General features: G+C 40.2%; 1 protein-coding gene across 1 annotated transcript in view; it reads left to right on the top strand.

The window, feature by feature from the left end:
* Positions 1–16,010, top strand: part of GRB14 (growth factor receptor bound protein 14) — a 72,234-nt gene that overhangs the window by 15,498 nt on the left and 40,726 nt on the right. The window contains 1 exon segment of the mRNA XM_038422040.2: positions 9,454–9,610. Within this exon segment, the coding sequence (XP_038277968.1) occupies positions 9,454–9,610 (157 nt within the window).

The following is a 16,010-nucleotide window of genomic DNA, read 5'->3' as shown; positions in this document are numbered from 1 at the left end:
TGGCCCTCATCTCAAGTGTTGACAATGTTAACCACCTCCTAGCTGGCTTCCCTGACACCCACCTTGCCCCCCCTCCATACTAGAGCATCTTTTTTGTCTGTTCATCTGATAATGCCCTTTCTTCTTTCTTCACTACATAAAATTCAAACTTCTTATCCTTGCTTTCAAGGCCTTCCACAACTCTGCCATTTGCTATGTATCCACATTTGTCACTTATTTTATCATCCCCATCCCCCAATCTTGAATATCTATTTGTTTACTGCCGCAGACGTTGTCACACTTGTTGTCCTTTAGGCATGGAATTCCTTCTGTAACCACAAGACAGTATCTTAATTCCCCCCACACACGCTTTTTTTTTTTGTTACGTTCACTTGTCTTGTTTCAAGTTAGATAGACACTGCTTCAGAGATATTTCTGTCTTCCTTTTGAGCTAGATTCTTTAGAAAAAACAAAGGGTCCTTTAGGCTTGACCACAGTACAAATAATAATCCATGAGAGATGTGGCATATATTTGTGCCAGGTCAAGGGAAAAATCTGCCTGGACAATGTAGGCTACTATCAGAGAATAATGCTATAATGAGCAGACAAATTATCAACTTTTAAATTTAAAGCTGAAATTCCCATCTATATTCCTTCTCTAATGAGCTCCAGGAAGATAAACTGATATTTAATATTGGCATTTTTACCTTGAAGCCTGTATGTTCTTGTTCAGCCTAGATTTCCTGTATAAATTGCTGCCCAGAAAAAACATAATCTGCTCCTCTTATTGAATAGCAGCATCTGCTGCAGGATGAGTGCAGAGCAGTCTTGCTTGCCAACAGCTCCCTCCCCAAGCTTCCTACCTCCTTAGGGAAGGAAAGGTGGGAGTCCCCTAATTCCCCTAGGGCTCCCAAATTCTTTAATCCCACCCTGAATGTGGCCGTAACAGATTTTCTTTATGTAAGAACACCAAATTCTATTGCTCTCTGACAAGCAAAGAATATGTTGGACAGTTAATTACAAAACACCATTTAAATACTATATTGGTGACACTTGACACAAACGAGAACAAGGAATTCAAATGTATGGCTGCTGATCTCCTGCTCTTAGCTTCACTGACCACAGCAAACAAAAATGAGAAGTAATGTTATGTTAGCTTGATTTTGGAAGTCCTTTCTTTCCCTCATTTTCATAGGTGACTTTTTTTGTAGAAAGAAAAGGAGTACTTGTGGCACCTTAGAGACTAACAAATTTATTAGAGCATTAAGCTTTCGTGAGCTACAGCTCTCTTCATCGGATGCATTTGGTGGAAAAAACAGAGGGGAGATTTATATACACACACAGAAAACATGAAACAATGGGTTTATCATACTAAGTTAATTGCCCCTCTGCAATGTGCATTGGCCAGGCTGGACAGTCTCTGCGTAGAAGAGTGAATGGACGCAGATCAGACGTCAGGAATTATGGCATTCAAAGACCAGTTGGAGAACACTTCGGTCTCTCTGGTCACTCGATTGCAGACCTGGAAGTGGCTGTCCTTCAACAAAAAAGCTTCAAAAACAGACTCCAAGGAGAGACTGCTGAATTGGAATTAATTTGCAAACTGGATACAGATTAATTTAGGCTTGAATAGAGACTGGGAATGGATGAGTCATTACACAAAGTAAAACTATTTCCCCATGTTATTTCTCCCCCCCACCCCACCCCCCACTGTTCCTCAGATAGTCTTGTTAACTGCTGGAATTAGCCTACCTTGCTTGTCACCATGAAAGGTTTTCCTCCTTCCCGCCCCTGCTGCTGGTGATGGCTTATCTTAAGTGATCACTCTCCTTACAGTGTGTATGATAAACCCATTGTTTCATGTTTTCTGTGTGTGTGTATATAAATCTCCCCTCTGTTTTTTCCACCAAATGCATCGGATGAAGTGAGCTGTAGCTCACGAAAGCTTATGCTCAAATAAATTTGTTAGTCTCTAAGGTGCCACAAGTACTCCTTTTCTTTTTGCGAATACAGACTAACACGGCTGCTACTATGAAACCTTTTTTTTTTTTTGTAGGTGTACCTGTATGTGGCTGCTTCTTAATGTATTGCTAGTTTAGGAGAAGAAATGTGAGTGCAGTGTAAGCTTTTCTCTCTCTCTCTCTCTGCCCATCTTTCCCTGCCCCCCATATCTTCAATAATGATGATACTTTCATCTAAAGATTTCAAGTGCTTTATAATCACTGTTGGGAAGATAAGCAGTGTACCTGTCTTACTGATGGGAATCATAATTACAAGGAGGTCAGGTGACTTTCCTAAAGTCAGTTTAGCTGTTGGTGGATTAGTGAAATGTCATTTATTTGTGAATTGCTTGCATAAGATCTTGCAGCAAATCTGATCTGTAAAGTTTTTTATTCTGTTTGTAAATCCTTTAGGCTAAGCAGATAGTATAATGATATGTTAAATATATAAAGCACTAATCACATGAAGTCGAATCACTTCACAAATCTTAATGAGTTCAACCTGTTACCCTGCCATATAGAAATGTTATTACTCTCCAGTCCATTATACGAAGATGAAGTGGAGGCCTGGAGATTGACTTGCTCAAGGCCATGCAGGAAGTATGTGGTAGACCCAGAAAGAGAACCCAGATCTTCTTTGTTTACCCCTTCTTTGCTGCCTCTTTTGCTTTTACAGACTATAGTACTAATGTATTTTTGCTATTTCCTGTTTACTGCATATATCTGAAGTTACTAGAATAATATGAGAGCATTTTATTTGACTCTACCCTTTTAACTGCAATAGGGAACCAGTTAGTTTTAAGCATAGAGATGGAGGGGAAGTATCTAACATAATATATTTACCACTAATATTTGCATAAAGCTACAACCAGTACTTGGATTGCCAAGTACAAGATGTATGTAGGACCCTGTCCTTTGTGTGTGTGGTCTTATGTTATTTCTTCTTCTGTTTTCCTACCCAGAACATCTTTAGTTCTATTTCCTTCCCTCTGCCAACTTCATTGTATGCAGTTCCTCATTCACTTTTAGAGGTGATCAGTTTAATGTTAAAACATTTTAAACCATTATATTTTACACAGAAACATTGAGTCTTTCAAAACAATTAAAAATTTATGCATTCTTCTGTGTGCTTTTCATCTGGACTAAGTCACTTCCAGGTATGAACAGCATACTTGAGATAGCTGTAATTGTGCTTGTTCCTGAATTCTTCCATATATGCCCTTGTTTTTTTCCTTGATTGTTTGATTCTGGAACCCTGTTGGTGCTGGAGCTATGTGGAAATGTTCTTACCCTTGGCTGAAACAGAGCAATTTCCTTTCCACTGGATATTCAAAAGCAAAAGGATGGATGGTCCAGGCTATTGCCTGGACCCAGGAGACAATCCCTGCTCTGGCACAGACTTGCTGTATGATTTTGCGCAAGTCACTTAGTGTCTTGATGCTTCAGTTTTCCCCATCTGCAATATGGTAATAATAATTCCCTATCACACGAGTGTGATGAGCACAAATTCATACATGCTTGTGATGTACTCAGATACTACAGTAAAGGAGGCCATATTGGTGCTATGGTAATACAATAATTAATAATACCTAATTAGCTTAGAATAGGGAGAGAGATCTGTCCTGATCACATTTTCCTTCTTTTTGACATGATTGCATAAGGTAGTTTCTGAGAGTTATGAGAGTCTTTCTCTCTATTCACCTGCCCTTTGTGGGTAAATGCTAGAGGATGAAAAATTTAAAAGAAAAATCCTAGGAAGGTCCTTAAACTCCCTAGATTGGCATTCTATCACACCCAGGAAAGCCACCTGGTGATGGAGACTCTACATGATGGGTAGGTGGAATCCTGTCAGTTGGCCAATAGGCTAACACTAGCCTTTTAGAAATATATGGGTGCCTTTTAACTGTTTTGCAAAATTTTCCCATTTCTTGTGGAATTATCTGGATAGTGATGGGGAAAATTGTTAGGAATTGTAAAATGTTTCTTATCCCATTACCCTACTCTGCCAGCCTCAATAAGCAAACCTTTAAACTAGAAGAGAAGGTTGGGGACTAGAGAACAAGTGCTCCAGGCAAGCAGCCTTTTAATTAACTATAAGATGGTGGGTTATTGATGATCATGGATGATACTAATCAGGATCTCGGGAGGTATGAAGGACTTTTAAAACCTGGTTCTGACATACAATAATCTAGTTAATATACGTGACAAACTGTAATTAAGTACAAAATGTGCAAAGTTTTATTCACAGGGCAAAAAAAAATTGTGGTAGTGATGACCTAAAGTTAGGCACCTAAATCTATATAAATGTGGACTGGTTTTCAGAGGTGTTGCTGAGCATCTCTGAACCATAGATGATCATCTTCTGAAAATCTGGTCATTTTGATTTAAGTGCCTAAATATGGATTTCAATGACTGGGTTTTGGCACTCAAGCTCAATAGTTTTGTCTGTTAGCTGTAGTTGGCTCTTTACTTGTATGGTAGTTTACATCTTATTGCATTGTCTAGACCATGCATTAAATGAATTAGATTTAAACTCTTTAGGAGTGTGAGTGTGTCTTTCTGTATGTTCATATAGTGTCTGCCTCCTACTGTGTTGTAATACAAATAATTCAGTCTGAATAAAATACCAATAGGAATTAGTTTTCAAACCTGATTCTGTAGGATTTGCAAGACTCCTCCAACAAATCCATGAAGTTCACAATTGCTGCCCTTGGTCCGCTAGGAGACTTCTCAGCATGATGGATTGGGAGAAGCAGGGGACAAAAAATCCCCTGCTCTGGTTACCTTTTATGCTTCCTTCCCTCTGCTGCTCCCTCTTCATTTCAAGCAGTTACTGCTCTCCTTTGTTAATGATATTTCAAAACAATTCACACAGTATAAATTTCCACCTGAAATATAAGTCAACCATGATTTGACAATCTGAATAAGATGACTAAAGAAACAAACATAATCCAAATAAAATGTACACTGTGACACTTCTGGGTTTATTTTGTGGCTCAAATGCTTTCATGAGTCTATTTCAATATTCAAAATTTAGTGATAAAAATAAATTAAAAAAAAAAAGACCAAAAAAAGACAATCCCCCATCTCACTCTTCAAGCAACGTAACCACTTAATGCCTGTTGCACTAAAGGTGGTGCCTTCCCTTTATGCACAAACACTTCTCTGAACTAATAGTAGAATCTCTTCCACTTTAAGACCCTATGTCTGTCTATGCTGAAATAAAAACCTGCGGTACCAAGTCTCAAAGCCTAGGTCAATTGACTGGCTTGAAGGGCTTGGGCTGCGGGGTTAAAATGTATAGTGTAGATGTTTGGGCTCCGGCTGGCACATGGGCTATGAGACCTCTAGCCTCATGGACTTTCAGAGCCTGGGCTCCAGCCCAAATGTTTACACTGTGATTATTAGCCCCACAGCCTGAGGCCCTCAAGTCTGAGTCAACTGACCTGGGCCAGCCGCAGCCATGCTGTGAGTCTTCTAATGCATGTAGACATATAAGTACCAGGGGCTGGGGCCCACTTTTAAAATGTCCTACTGTACTGACTTATTGCTTTATACTTGCCAGGTGCTTAAAATAAGTAAAGGAAGCAGCCTTTGTTTTCCTTATCTTTCTGTTTCCAGTCTTGGTAGGTGTCAGGAGACAGGAAACGGATAGAGAGTGAAGATGACTGGCTCGGTTCAGGAAAGGTATAGCAAAAATAGAGACAGACATTCACTTAGTCAGGTGCCTCATAGGTTGTAGGTCAGGGGAGGTCAGTGTGGTCACATTCTTGGCCATGACATATCCTCATTTTACTCCTAGAGAACATTTCCCTTCTCCCTGCTTCTGGCAAGAAAAATGTATAGCTCTGCATTTTAAGGAAAGGAAGCATCTCCCTACATCCTCTTTCAGGTGGCTCTATTCTTGAGACCTTTGAAACAAACAAATTCCTAAGAAATCTGCCCTGGACTTGTCTCAAATGCATGTATCCAGACTATACATATTGTACAGTTTTTTATTTTCTTAATTAAAAGGAAAACAAAAAGTCACTCTAACTTGATGAGACTTACCCTGTCACAGTTACTTCATCAAACTGTAACAAAAGTTCAGAAAGATGCTACAAGCCGTCAGTTGTCTCCCAGCAGAATTTGGATCTTTTGCAAGGAACAGAACTAAATGGCACAGTGTAGCTATGTTTTACAAGGTATCACATGTCATAACTGAGAGTAGTGGGTAATTGGCTGTCTTAGACTTAGGCAGGATGTATTCACCTATACTAAGAAAGTGAGGAGACTTGGAATATAAACTCTACTTTAAAATTTTTGTTTTGTTTTGCTTCAGCTGTAATGCTGTGGTCCAAGGCCACCTCCAAGGCTTCCCTGTCCCCAAGTCAAATGGCCTCAGTCAGCTCATTATCAGGATGTGTGTTGCAGTCTTCAGTATTTTAAAAAAGCTAATTTCTATATCTTCAGCAGTAATACAGAGATTAGTCATCTGCACTGCAATCTTACACAAGTTTTTCTTTTAAAATGGCTAACAAAGGCCTCAGCACACTCTCTTGTGCATATTCTTGCTATAAAGTGACATTATTGACACCTGACTTGATGTATATCTAAAGAATCTCTATATGCAACATACATACTGGCAGTATCCTCTTCTAGGAGACAAGTTGCTGGAATGGGAGTTGCATCTCGGTCTGCAACCAACATGTGTTACTGTGGGCAAGTCACTTTGCTCTGTTTCTCTTGCACAGTTTGTCTTATTTGCTTAGACAGTAAGCTCTTTAGGATAGGGCCCACTGCAATGGGGCACCAAACTTAGCTGGAGCTTCTGGGTGCTATATTAATGTATACAATAAATAATACCAGTGTATCTTGAACAGTGGAGTATAGTATTTTTTTCCTCTAGGACTGGTAGGGGCTTCTTTGCTATGTTGTTCCAACCTCCTATGACCTCGGCAGAGACAGGAATCATTCCAAGCATAGATCGTGTCCCCAACAACTACAGGGACAGAAGCTGTATGTCATTGGAAAAAAAAAAGTTAATAAATCTGACACAATCCAAGACGGTTTTAAGGAAACTAATTCCATCGCTAACAAACAATCTCAACTACCCCTCAGGCATCATTCCCTTATGTTAAGGTGCCTCTTTCCCATTGTATTGTTAAATGGCAATTCTTACCTGCCATGCAGGCTCACAGTGACCTTGCATTCAGGCTGCTCTCTGGCCTATGTCTCCTGTAAGGCTCCATTTGGATTTGCTGACTTTAGCCTGGGCACATGTTGCTACTACTGCAGCAATGTTGTCTCTTCTTGAGGCACTGGCTGCATGAGTGGGTGGGATTTCCTATTTCAGAGTAGCAGCCGTGTTAGTCTGTATTCACAAAAAGAAAAGGAGTACTTTGGCACCTTAGAGACTAACTTTATTTGAGCATAAGCTTTCGTGAGCTACAGCTCACTTCATCGGATGCATTTGGTGGAAAAACAGAGGGGAGATTTATATACACACACAGAGAACATGAAACAATGGGTTTTATCATACACACTGTAAGGAGAGTGATCACTTAAGATGAGCCATCACCAGCACGGGGGGGGGGGGGAAAGGAGGAAAACCTTTCATGGTGACAAGCAAGGTAGGCTATTTCCAGCAGTTAACAAGAACATCGGAGGAAAAGTGGGGGGTGGGTGGGGGAGAGAAATAGTTTTACTTTGTGTAATGACTCATCCATTCCCAGTCTCTATTCAAGCCTAAGTTAATTGTATCCAGTTTGCAAATTAATTCCAATTCACAGTCTCTCGTTGGAGTCTGTTTTTGAAGCTTTTTTGTTGAAGGATAGCCACCCTCAGGTCTGTAATCGAGTGACCGGAGAGACTGAAGTGTTCTCCAACTGGTTTTTGAATGTTATAATTCTTGACGTCTGATTTGTGTCCATTTATTCTTTTACGTAGAGACTGTCCAGTTTGACCAATGTACATGGTAGAGGGGCATTGCTGGCACATGATGGCATATATCACATTGGTAGATGCGCAGGTGAATGAGCCTCTGATGGTATGGCTGATGTGATTAGGCCCTATGATGGTGTCTCCTGAATAGATACGTGGACAGAGTTGGCAACAGGCTTTGTTGCAAGGATAGGTTCCTGGGTTAGTGGTTCTGTTGTGTGGTGTGTGGTTGCTGGTGAGTATTTGCTTCAGGTTGGGGGGCTGTCTGTAATGGCTGTGCCATTTTACTGGACTTCAGAAGATCTAAAAGACCTTTTTTTAATGTGCATATTTTTCCTACACCTACTTCATATGTTGATCGGTCTATCATTTTATAATTAAACTCAAAACACTTACATATATTCAGTGATAATGTTGAGGTTCTAATACCACAATGAAGTTAATGAGAGGCCAGGCTGTTGCCAGGTGTCGTCTATATTTTTCATTGCTTTTTTTTGTTATCTTTTTAAAAATGGAAAAGTAAAAATAAAGGCAAATGCAAAATATGGTGCTGTATTAATTCAGTTTCAAGATTCTGTTATAATTGCATGAAAATGAAGAAATTCAGAAATGTTTCCTGAATACGTGAACTCTTCCATGTTTTTTAAATTGGAGCAGTAGGTGTACAGCACTTCAGAAAGTAAGGGAATAGCAAGTTTCATCAATTCCATCTGATTTGGCTGAAGTTTGGTCCTTCTGTACGCATTTGGGATTCATCTTTTGTCTGGGTGCAAGGATGAGCAATTTCAACTCAAACCTTCTCTTCTTTTCCAAAAAGCTATATGGTATTTAAATAATACACATTTCCCTATCTTTCAGAAGCATGGATCTTTAATGAAATTTTCAAGTCAACAACTCCTCATTGCTGAAGATCACCAGAAAATTACAAATTTATATAAAGAATATAATACAATAGGAAGAAACTTGGAAGTTGTAAGGATAGAAGATGAGCAAATAAATCTGTTCACTTGTGCTATGTCCCTCCTACGATATTTTGAACTACTCTCTAGTTGCTCATAGCCCCTGGGGATCATTCATATGTATCACTTTTGTTCAGGTGCATGTTTTTAATTCTAATTCCATTCCCTTGTGTGTCAATCCCTTTTTTAATGCCCTGATTCTTGCTTGTCCAAATTCAAACAGCCTTGTGGCATCTATCCTTTCTATTCCCTACAGAATTGTGTACATCTCAAATTAGCTCACCTCTCTTTGTCTAATTTCTTCCAACAAATTCAGACCTGGTTTTCACTAACCTTTCTGGATAGCTACATTCTCAGGGTCCTTGAATTGTACCGTTAGTAATCTGCAGCACCATCCCTGTCTCATATTAATGTGGAAATCCAGCTACTAGAAGGGGACATGGAAGCGTTCTGCTTTTGTTGAATTTCATATGACACTTTTAGTCATAAGGTGTGGAGATTAATAAGTTGTCTGGGCTGATTTAACCAGTGCTTTGCAATTTTAAATGTATGGGCACTTTAGCTTTCTCTTTTTATACTCATTATTTTTGCAGGTAATTAAAGTATACAGTGAGAATGACACTAGCAGAGCTTTGGAAGTGCCAAGTGATGTAACAGCCAGAGATGTATGCCAGCTGTTAATACTGAAGAATCATTACATAGATGACCACAGCTGGACACTGTTTGAACACCTTCCTCGCATAGGTCTAGGTAAGATTGCCTTGTTCATGGCTTAAAAAAAGTATCATCGCTGTGTGGTTGTGGGTTTTTTTTTTATGTAGGAAGACTAGGAAGCTATTTAAAACTCATTCTTCTGTTTCCCATGTTTTTTTCTGCTGCATAGTCATAAGGCATGCTCTTTCACTGTTCCCAAATTACTTGGTCTGAATCTGAAGCTGGGTCTCTAGGACATAGATTCTTAACACTTTTATGATAAATGGCTTTTAGTTCTTTCCTGCTTTTTTTGGACAGTTCTCTCCTTTTACTTTCTTGACTTGCTCCTGTTTACCTCTAGCAAAAGCTTGGCCAGTATTCCAGTGCAAATGGTAGCTGTGCCAAACCAACACAACCAGCTGAAATTTTTGAGAGGGCATTGTCAATGAATATCTCAAACAAAGGACAGAAGAGCTGTCATATTTCATACTTTTGTGTGGACAGTGGGAGTCTATCCCTCTAAATTACATCTTGTTCTATTGAAGTAGACTTATCAACATCCTACTGCAATACAGTCAATTAGCTTGGTGAGGTTTTGATTTAAACTCCAGAGAAATTGACCTATTTTATTTAAACTCCCCCCTCCCCCGTCTACATATTTAAATCATAGAATCATAGAATATCAGGGTTGGAAGGGACCTCAGGAGATCATCTAGTCCAACCCCTGCTCAAAGCAGGACCAATCCCCAATTTTTGCCCCAAATCCCTAAATGGCCCCCTCAAGGATTGAACTCACAACCCTGTGCATTTATGCGTAAGGTGACCGATACTAACTTTTGTGTGTTTCAGATAACCACTGTAATGTTATGTTATTGTAGTGGTCTCACTTCCTGATTTCAGTGTATACATAGTTTCAAAACTCTGCAATAAAAAAGTAGTAAGGGCAGATCAAGGATTAGACATGTTAAAAATATGTAACACAGTAAAGATTTTGCCAAAGACATCAATTTAAAGTTACTTTTCTAGTCTAAATACCATTTTCAGTATAAAAGTAGGACAATACCTACGCATATTAGATCTTGTGATTTTTTTTTTTGAGAGAGAGCTATAATGGAGAAATCTACTATAAATCAAGTCATAAAACTATATAATAATTTCAAACAATTCAGTTACCCCCTATCAGCAGATATGAAATCACCTGATTCAATTTGTAACTAAAAGAATGGTCAATAATGCTTTTCCATCACTGTGTTTTGAGCTGATTTCTTGTTGCTCCAGAAAGTCTGGCCCCAGCTATAGAAGATTAGAGTTGGAAGAGATCTCAGGAGGTCATCTAGTCCAACCCCTTGCTCAAAGCAGGACCAACACCAACAAAATCATCCCAGCCAGGGCTTTGTCAAGCCGGGCCTTAAAAACCTCTAAGGATGGAGATTCTACTACCTCACTAGGGAACCCATTCCAGTGCTTCTCCACCTGCATAGTGAACTAGTGTTTCCTAATATCCAACCTAGACCTCTCCCACTGCAACTTGAGACCATTGCTCCTTGTTCTGACGTCGACCACCACGGAGAACAGCTGAGCTCCATCCTCTTTGGAACCCCCCTTCAGGTAGTTGAAGGCTGCTATAAAATCCCCCTCACTCTCTTCTCTTCTGCAAACTAAACAAGCCCAGTTTCCTCAGCCTCTCCTTGTAAGTCATGGGCCCCAGCCCCTTGATCATTTTCATTGCTCTCCGCTGGACTCTCTCTCTAATTTGTCCACATCCTTTCTGTAGTGGGGGCCCCAAAACTGGATGCAATAGTCCAGGTGTGGCTCACCAGTGCCAAATAGAGGGGAATAATCATTCCCTTGATCTGCTGGCAATGCTCCTACTTATGCTGCCCAATATGTTGCCTTCTTGGCAACAAGGGCATGCTGCTGATTCGTATCCAGCTTCTCATCCACTGTAATCCCCAGGTCCTTTTCTGCAGAATTGCCGCTTCAGTCCATCAGTACCCAGCCTGTAGCGGTGTGCATGGGATTCTTCCATCCTAAGAGCAGGACTCTGCACTTGTCCTTGTTGAACCTCATCAGATTCCTTTTGGCTCATCCTCCAATTTGTCTAGGTCACTCTGAAACCTTCTCCCTACCCTCAGCATATCTACCTCTCCCCTGAGCTTAGTGTCATCCATGAACAATGTGTGTTTATGTAAAATGATACCCAACTGTGCAGCTTAGAGTGTATTGTTACGTGACCTTTTGGTCTCCTTGTGGGTTAGCATAAGCAGGCAGAGTCCCTGGAATGATGACACAGTCACAAACTCAGTAACATACAATGTGTGTTTAGTATTGGAAGAGAGAACAAAAGCAGCTCCCTTCCGGCTTTTGTATTGCTGATTTTCAAGCCCTTTTTCTTTCCCCTTCAGGAAGCATACCCTCTCACCATGCTGTCAGGGGTCTTTCCCCTCTTGGAGGAGCCACACCTCTATAGGCTGCCTGTGCACATCCCCACACACTGTAGTGCTAGGAAGTGGACCTCTGTGTGGACTGGTCCAGCTTGAGGTTGATGGTAGGATGGAAATCATTGAAATCTTGGTGGAATTCTTGAGGGCGCCTCCTTTCCATGGGTCCAGATTATAAAGATGTACCCGCATGGCCCCTCATATGCTAACATTTTATGCCTGACTTAGAACAATTCTTCCTCAGCTCTTGTCCCCTCACACTCCTGCTCTACTTGCACTACATTGATGACATCTTCATCATCTGGATCCATGGAAAGGAGGCCCTCGAGGATTCCACCAAGATTTCAATGATTTCCACCCTACCATCAACCTCAGCCTGGACCAGTCCACACAAGAGGTCCCTTCCTGGCACTACAGAGCTAATAAGCAATGGTCACAAAAACGCCACCTATATCGGAAACCTACTGACTGCTATACTTACCTACATGCCTCCAGCTTTCATCCAGACCACATCAATGATCCATTGTCTACAGCCAAGCTCGAGAGGCAACTGCTTTTGCTCCGATCCCTCAGACAGAGACAAACAACCTAGCAGAATCTCTATCAAGCATTCTTAAAACTGCAGTACCCACCTGCTGAAGTGAAGAAACAGATTGACAGAGCCAGAATGGTACCGAGAAGTCACCTACTCCAGGACACACCCAATAAAGAAAGTAACAGAATGCCACTAGCCCGTCACCCACAGCACCTAAACTGCTTCCAGCGCATCATCAAGGATCTACAACCTATCCTGAAAGACAATCCTCACTCTCACAGACCTTGGGAGACAGGCCAGTCCTCGCTTACAGACAGTCCCCCCAACCTGAAGCAAATAGTCACCAGCAACTACACACCACACAACAAAAACACCAACCCAGGAACCAAACCCTGCTACAAACCCCAACTCTGCCACATACTATTCAAGGGACAACCATCATAGGACCTAACCAACATCAGCCACATCATCAAGGACTCGTTCACCTGCACGTCTACCAATGTGATATATGCCATCATGTGCCAGCAATGCCCCTCTGCCATGTACATCGCCAAACCGGACAGTCTCTATGCAAAAGAATAAATGGACCACAAATCTGACATCAGGATCCATAATATTCAAAAACCAGTAGAACACTTCAATCTCTCTAGTCACATCAATAACAGCCCTCAAAGTTGCAATTCTTCAACAAAAAAAACCGTCAAACCAGACTCCAACGTGAAGCTGCAGACCTGGAACTATTTGCCAATTGGATACCATCAGATTAGGCCTGAATGAAGACTGGGAGTGGTTGGGTCATTACAAAACCTAAACTTAATTTCCCCCCAATACTAATTTCTCCTAATGTTACTCGCACCTTCTTGTCAACTGCCTGTAATGGGCCACTCTCTTACCACTTCAAAGTTTTATTTTTCCTCCCTTGGTATCCTGCTGTTAATTGATTTAACTCATTAGACTGACCTCACACTTGGTAAAGCAACCCCCCATCGTTTCATGTATTTATACCTGCTTCTGTATTTCATTCCATCAATCCGATGAAGTGGGTTCTAGCCCACGAAAGCTTATGCCCAAATAAATTTGAGTCTCTTAGGTGCCACAAGGATGCCTCGTTGTTTATACTGTATTATGTTTAACAGCAGTATTTTAAAGATGAACTACAAAGCTAAAATTGTTTTTTTCCCTTTACTGCTCTTTTATGGCTTATAAAGACAGCCACAAATATTTTTGAAAAAAAAGTTATTTCTCCGTTGTAGCATTTCAAAGATATTTATAACTTTTTAACCCTGAGTGCATTGGTTGTAAGATGCTTCTAGCTCAGAGAATAAGGTCAGAGTTAAAACTGGGTCAGGACTGTACATTGACTAAATGTGCTATTGGAAAAAGGCTAGGGATACTATTGTCTAAAGCTATTATACAAATAATAGAAATATTTCTCCCTCTATCAATAAGACTGGTGTTTAAAATAGAGAAGAAAGTTAGTAAAAAAGCATTAAGGAAAACAAAATGAACTATAAACCTGAAGAAGTGACACTGAAATGGTTCACGGTCCAGTCTGTCTCAATTATTGATACAATACATATTTTGTCATGTAATTGGACCGCTTCAATCCAAATGACAGTAGTTGTTGCTGAAATATCAATCTTTAGTTGTCACTTTTCTTAAGCTACTAGTCCCTTTTTCAAAATATGGGAATTTTAAACCTCTATGAAGTACTATGTTGAGACATGCCCACGTCCTTCTAGAGAACAGATTGAGACCATCAAGTTGTTTCACTTAGGCATACAAACTCTTCCAGTCGCAACTATTGAGCTCTGCTGAATGTGACCAGCACTAAGGCACTGCATTCCCTAACCAATTCTCTGAGATATCTGGTTCTCCTTCAGGTTTAACTTTAGTAAGAGACTATATTTCCCTTTTTTAGTCAGGCTGCCTTCTTCAGGCTGATGCTGGAGACTAATGAGGTACCAGTAGGTATGGAGATTAATTCTCTTTTAGGATGCCTCATCCTCTGTAATACTTTAAAAATAGTTAAACCAACTCTAATGTTTATTATGACACACATGTAGACCCTGTTTAGCGGTGTGATATATTCACAAACTGATGATCTTTCTTGTAGCAAATGAATTCACTATTTGTAAGTACTGGATGAATAACTTTCAGATTGTGGTTTGTGAACAGTTTGGTGACGGTTGCTATTGGTACCGTTGTGTGATTTATCCACTAAAACACACACATCTGGCATTTTTTTTCAACTGCCTGGTTGAATGACTGAAGCACTTGAAACAGAAATAGCAAAAAGCTCATTTCCAATAAAACTTTTTGGATAATAATAATTTAATGTTAAAATTCCTGAATCTGTCATGGACACAAACATTTTCGCTAATATCCAACAGCTATCCAAATACTTGTGTTTTTTTTGACCCCATGAATCATAGTGAACTGAACATGGTGCTTTTTATTTGCAAATAAGCCACAAGTCAGCTGTTTTTATATAAAAAGACATTAATTATCACAAAGTCATTGGAATATGCTCTAATCTGTGTACATATATTTGAGTAGTTACATGCACATTCAAAGGGGGTATGTACCCTGAAAGGGGATGTGTTTACCAGAAATTTCAGAATCCAGTAGACATTAATTTAAAAAAAAAATAGTTTTTTTACCTTTGTCAGGGACAGCAAATGCTAAAATATATTTGGTTCTGCATAGTACATTTTAGAGATAATTGTTATGCTTCCTCAAATGTTTAACTTACAATTCTTTCTCTAACAATTATGCTTATCACAGGTGTGTGGGATTTTTTTTTTAATATCCACCAGATGTCACTGTTGTTCCTCATGTACAGTACAGTACCAGATTTATTTTAGCAGAATAAATGGTAGCACTTGAATCTTAGGGCTGTGTTTATGCAGTCCCACAATTTGGACTATAGGGTGTACAAATTGCAGTGCGCATTGGTTGCCTCACTGTAATTCCCCTAAGTGGATGCGAAGGGCATGAACTAAAAGGTACTTAGTTTGCAATTTAAATAGTCCTGTTTAAAGAGGACCATGTTAATGCGAACTAGGTACCTTGTAGTTTGCAACAGCAGTGTCTATACAGTGGAGGTGCACTAGTGTGTGCTACAGTTCACACTTCCATAGTCCAAACCGAGAAGCTCTATAGACAAGCCCTTAGGCTATGTCTACAGTTGAGAGGGGAGTGTGATTCCCAGTTCCAGTAGACATCAAGCTAACATACTAAAAAATAGAAGTATAGCTGCAATTTTCACAGTTCTGGGCAAATGCATCTCTATTATCCCTCTGTGGTCTGCTCTGAGGCTTCCAGCTCCCCCATCATCACCTGTCTTGAGGAGAGATGTACATCTCTCTCTCTCCCGCTCCCTCTCCCTCCTATCCGAGGATTTCCATGCTGCCCAGTTCACTGTGTACACTGTGATTCTCCAGCAAAGTAAACTGCCTCATCAGGCCTGTTTGCCTTT

The sequence above is a fragment of the Dermochelys coriacea genome, chromosome 11 (assembly GCF_009764565.3).
Source record: "Dermochelys coriacea isolate rDerCor1 chromosome 11, rDerCor1.pri.v4, whole genome shotgun sequence".
Classification (NCBI taxonomy): domain Eukaryota; kingdom Metazoa; phylum Chordata; order Testudines; family Dermochelyidae; genus Dermochelys; species Dermochelys coriacea.
Note: the sequence above shows the minus strand (reverse complement) of the source record. Positions and strands in the feature narration are given on the sequence as shown.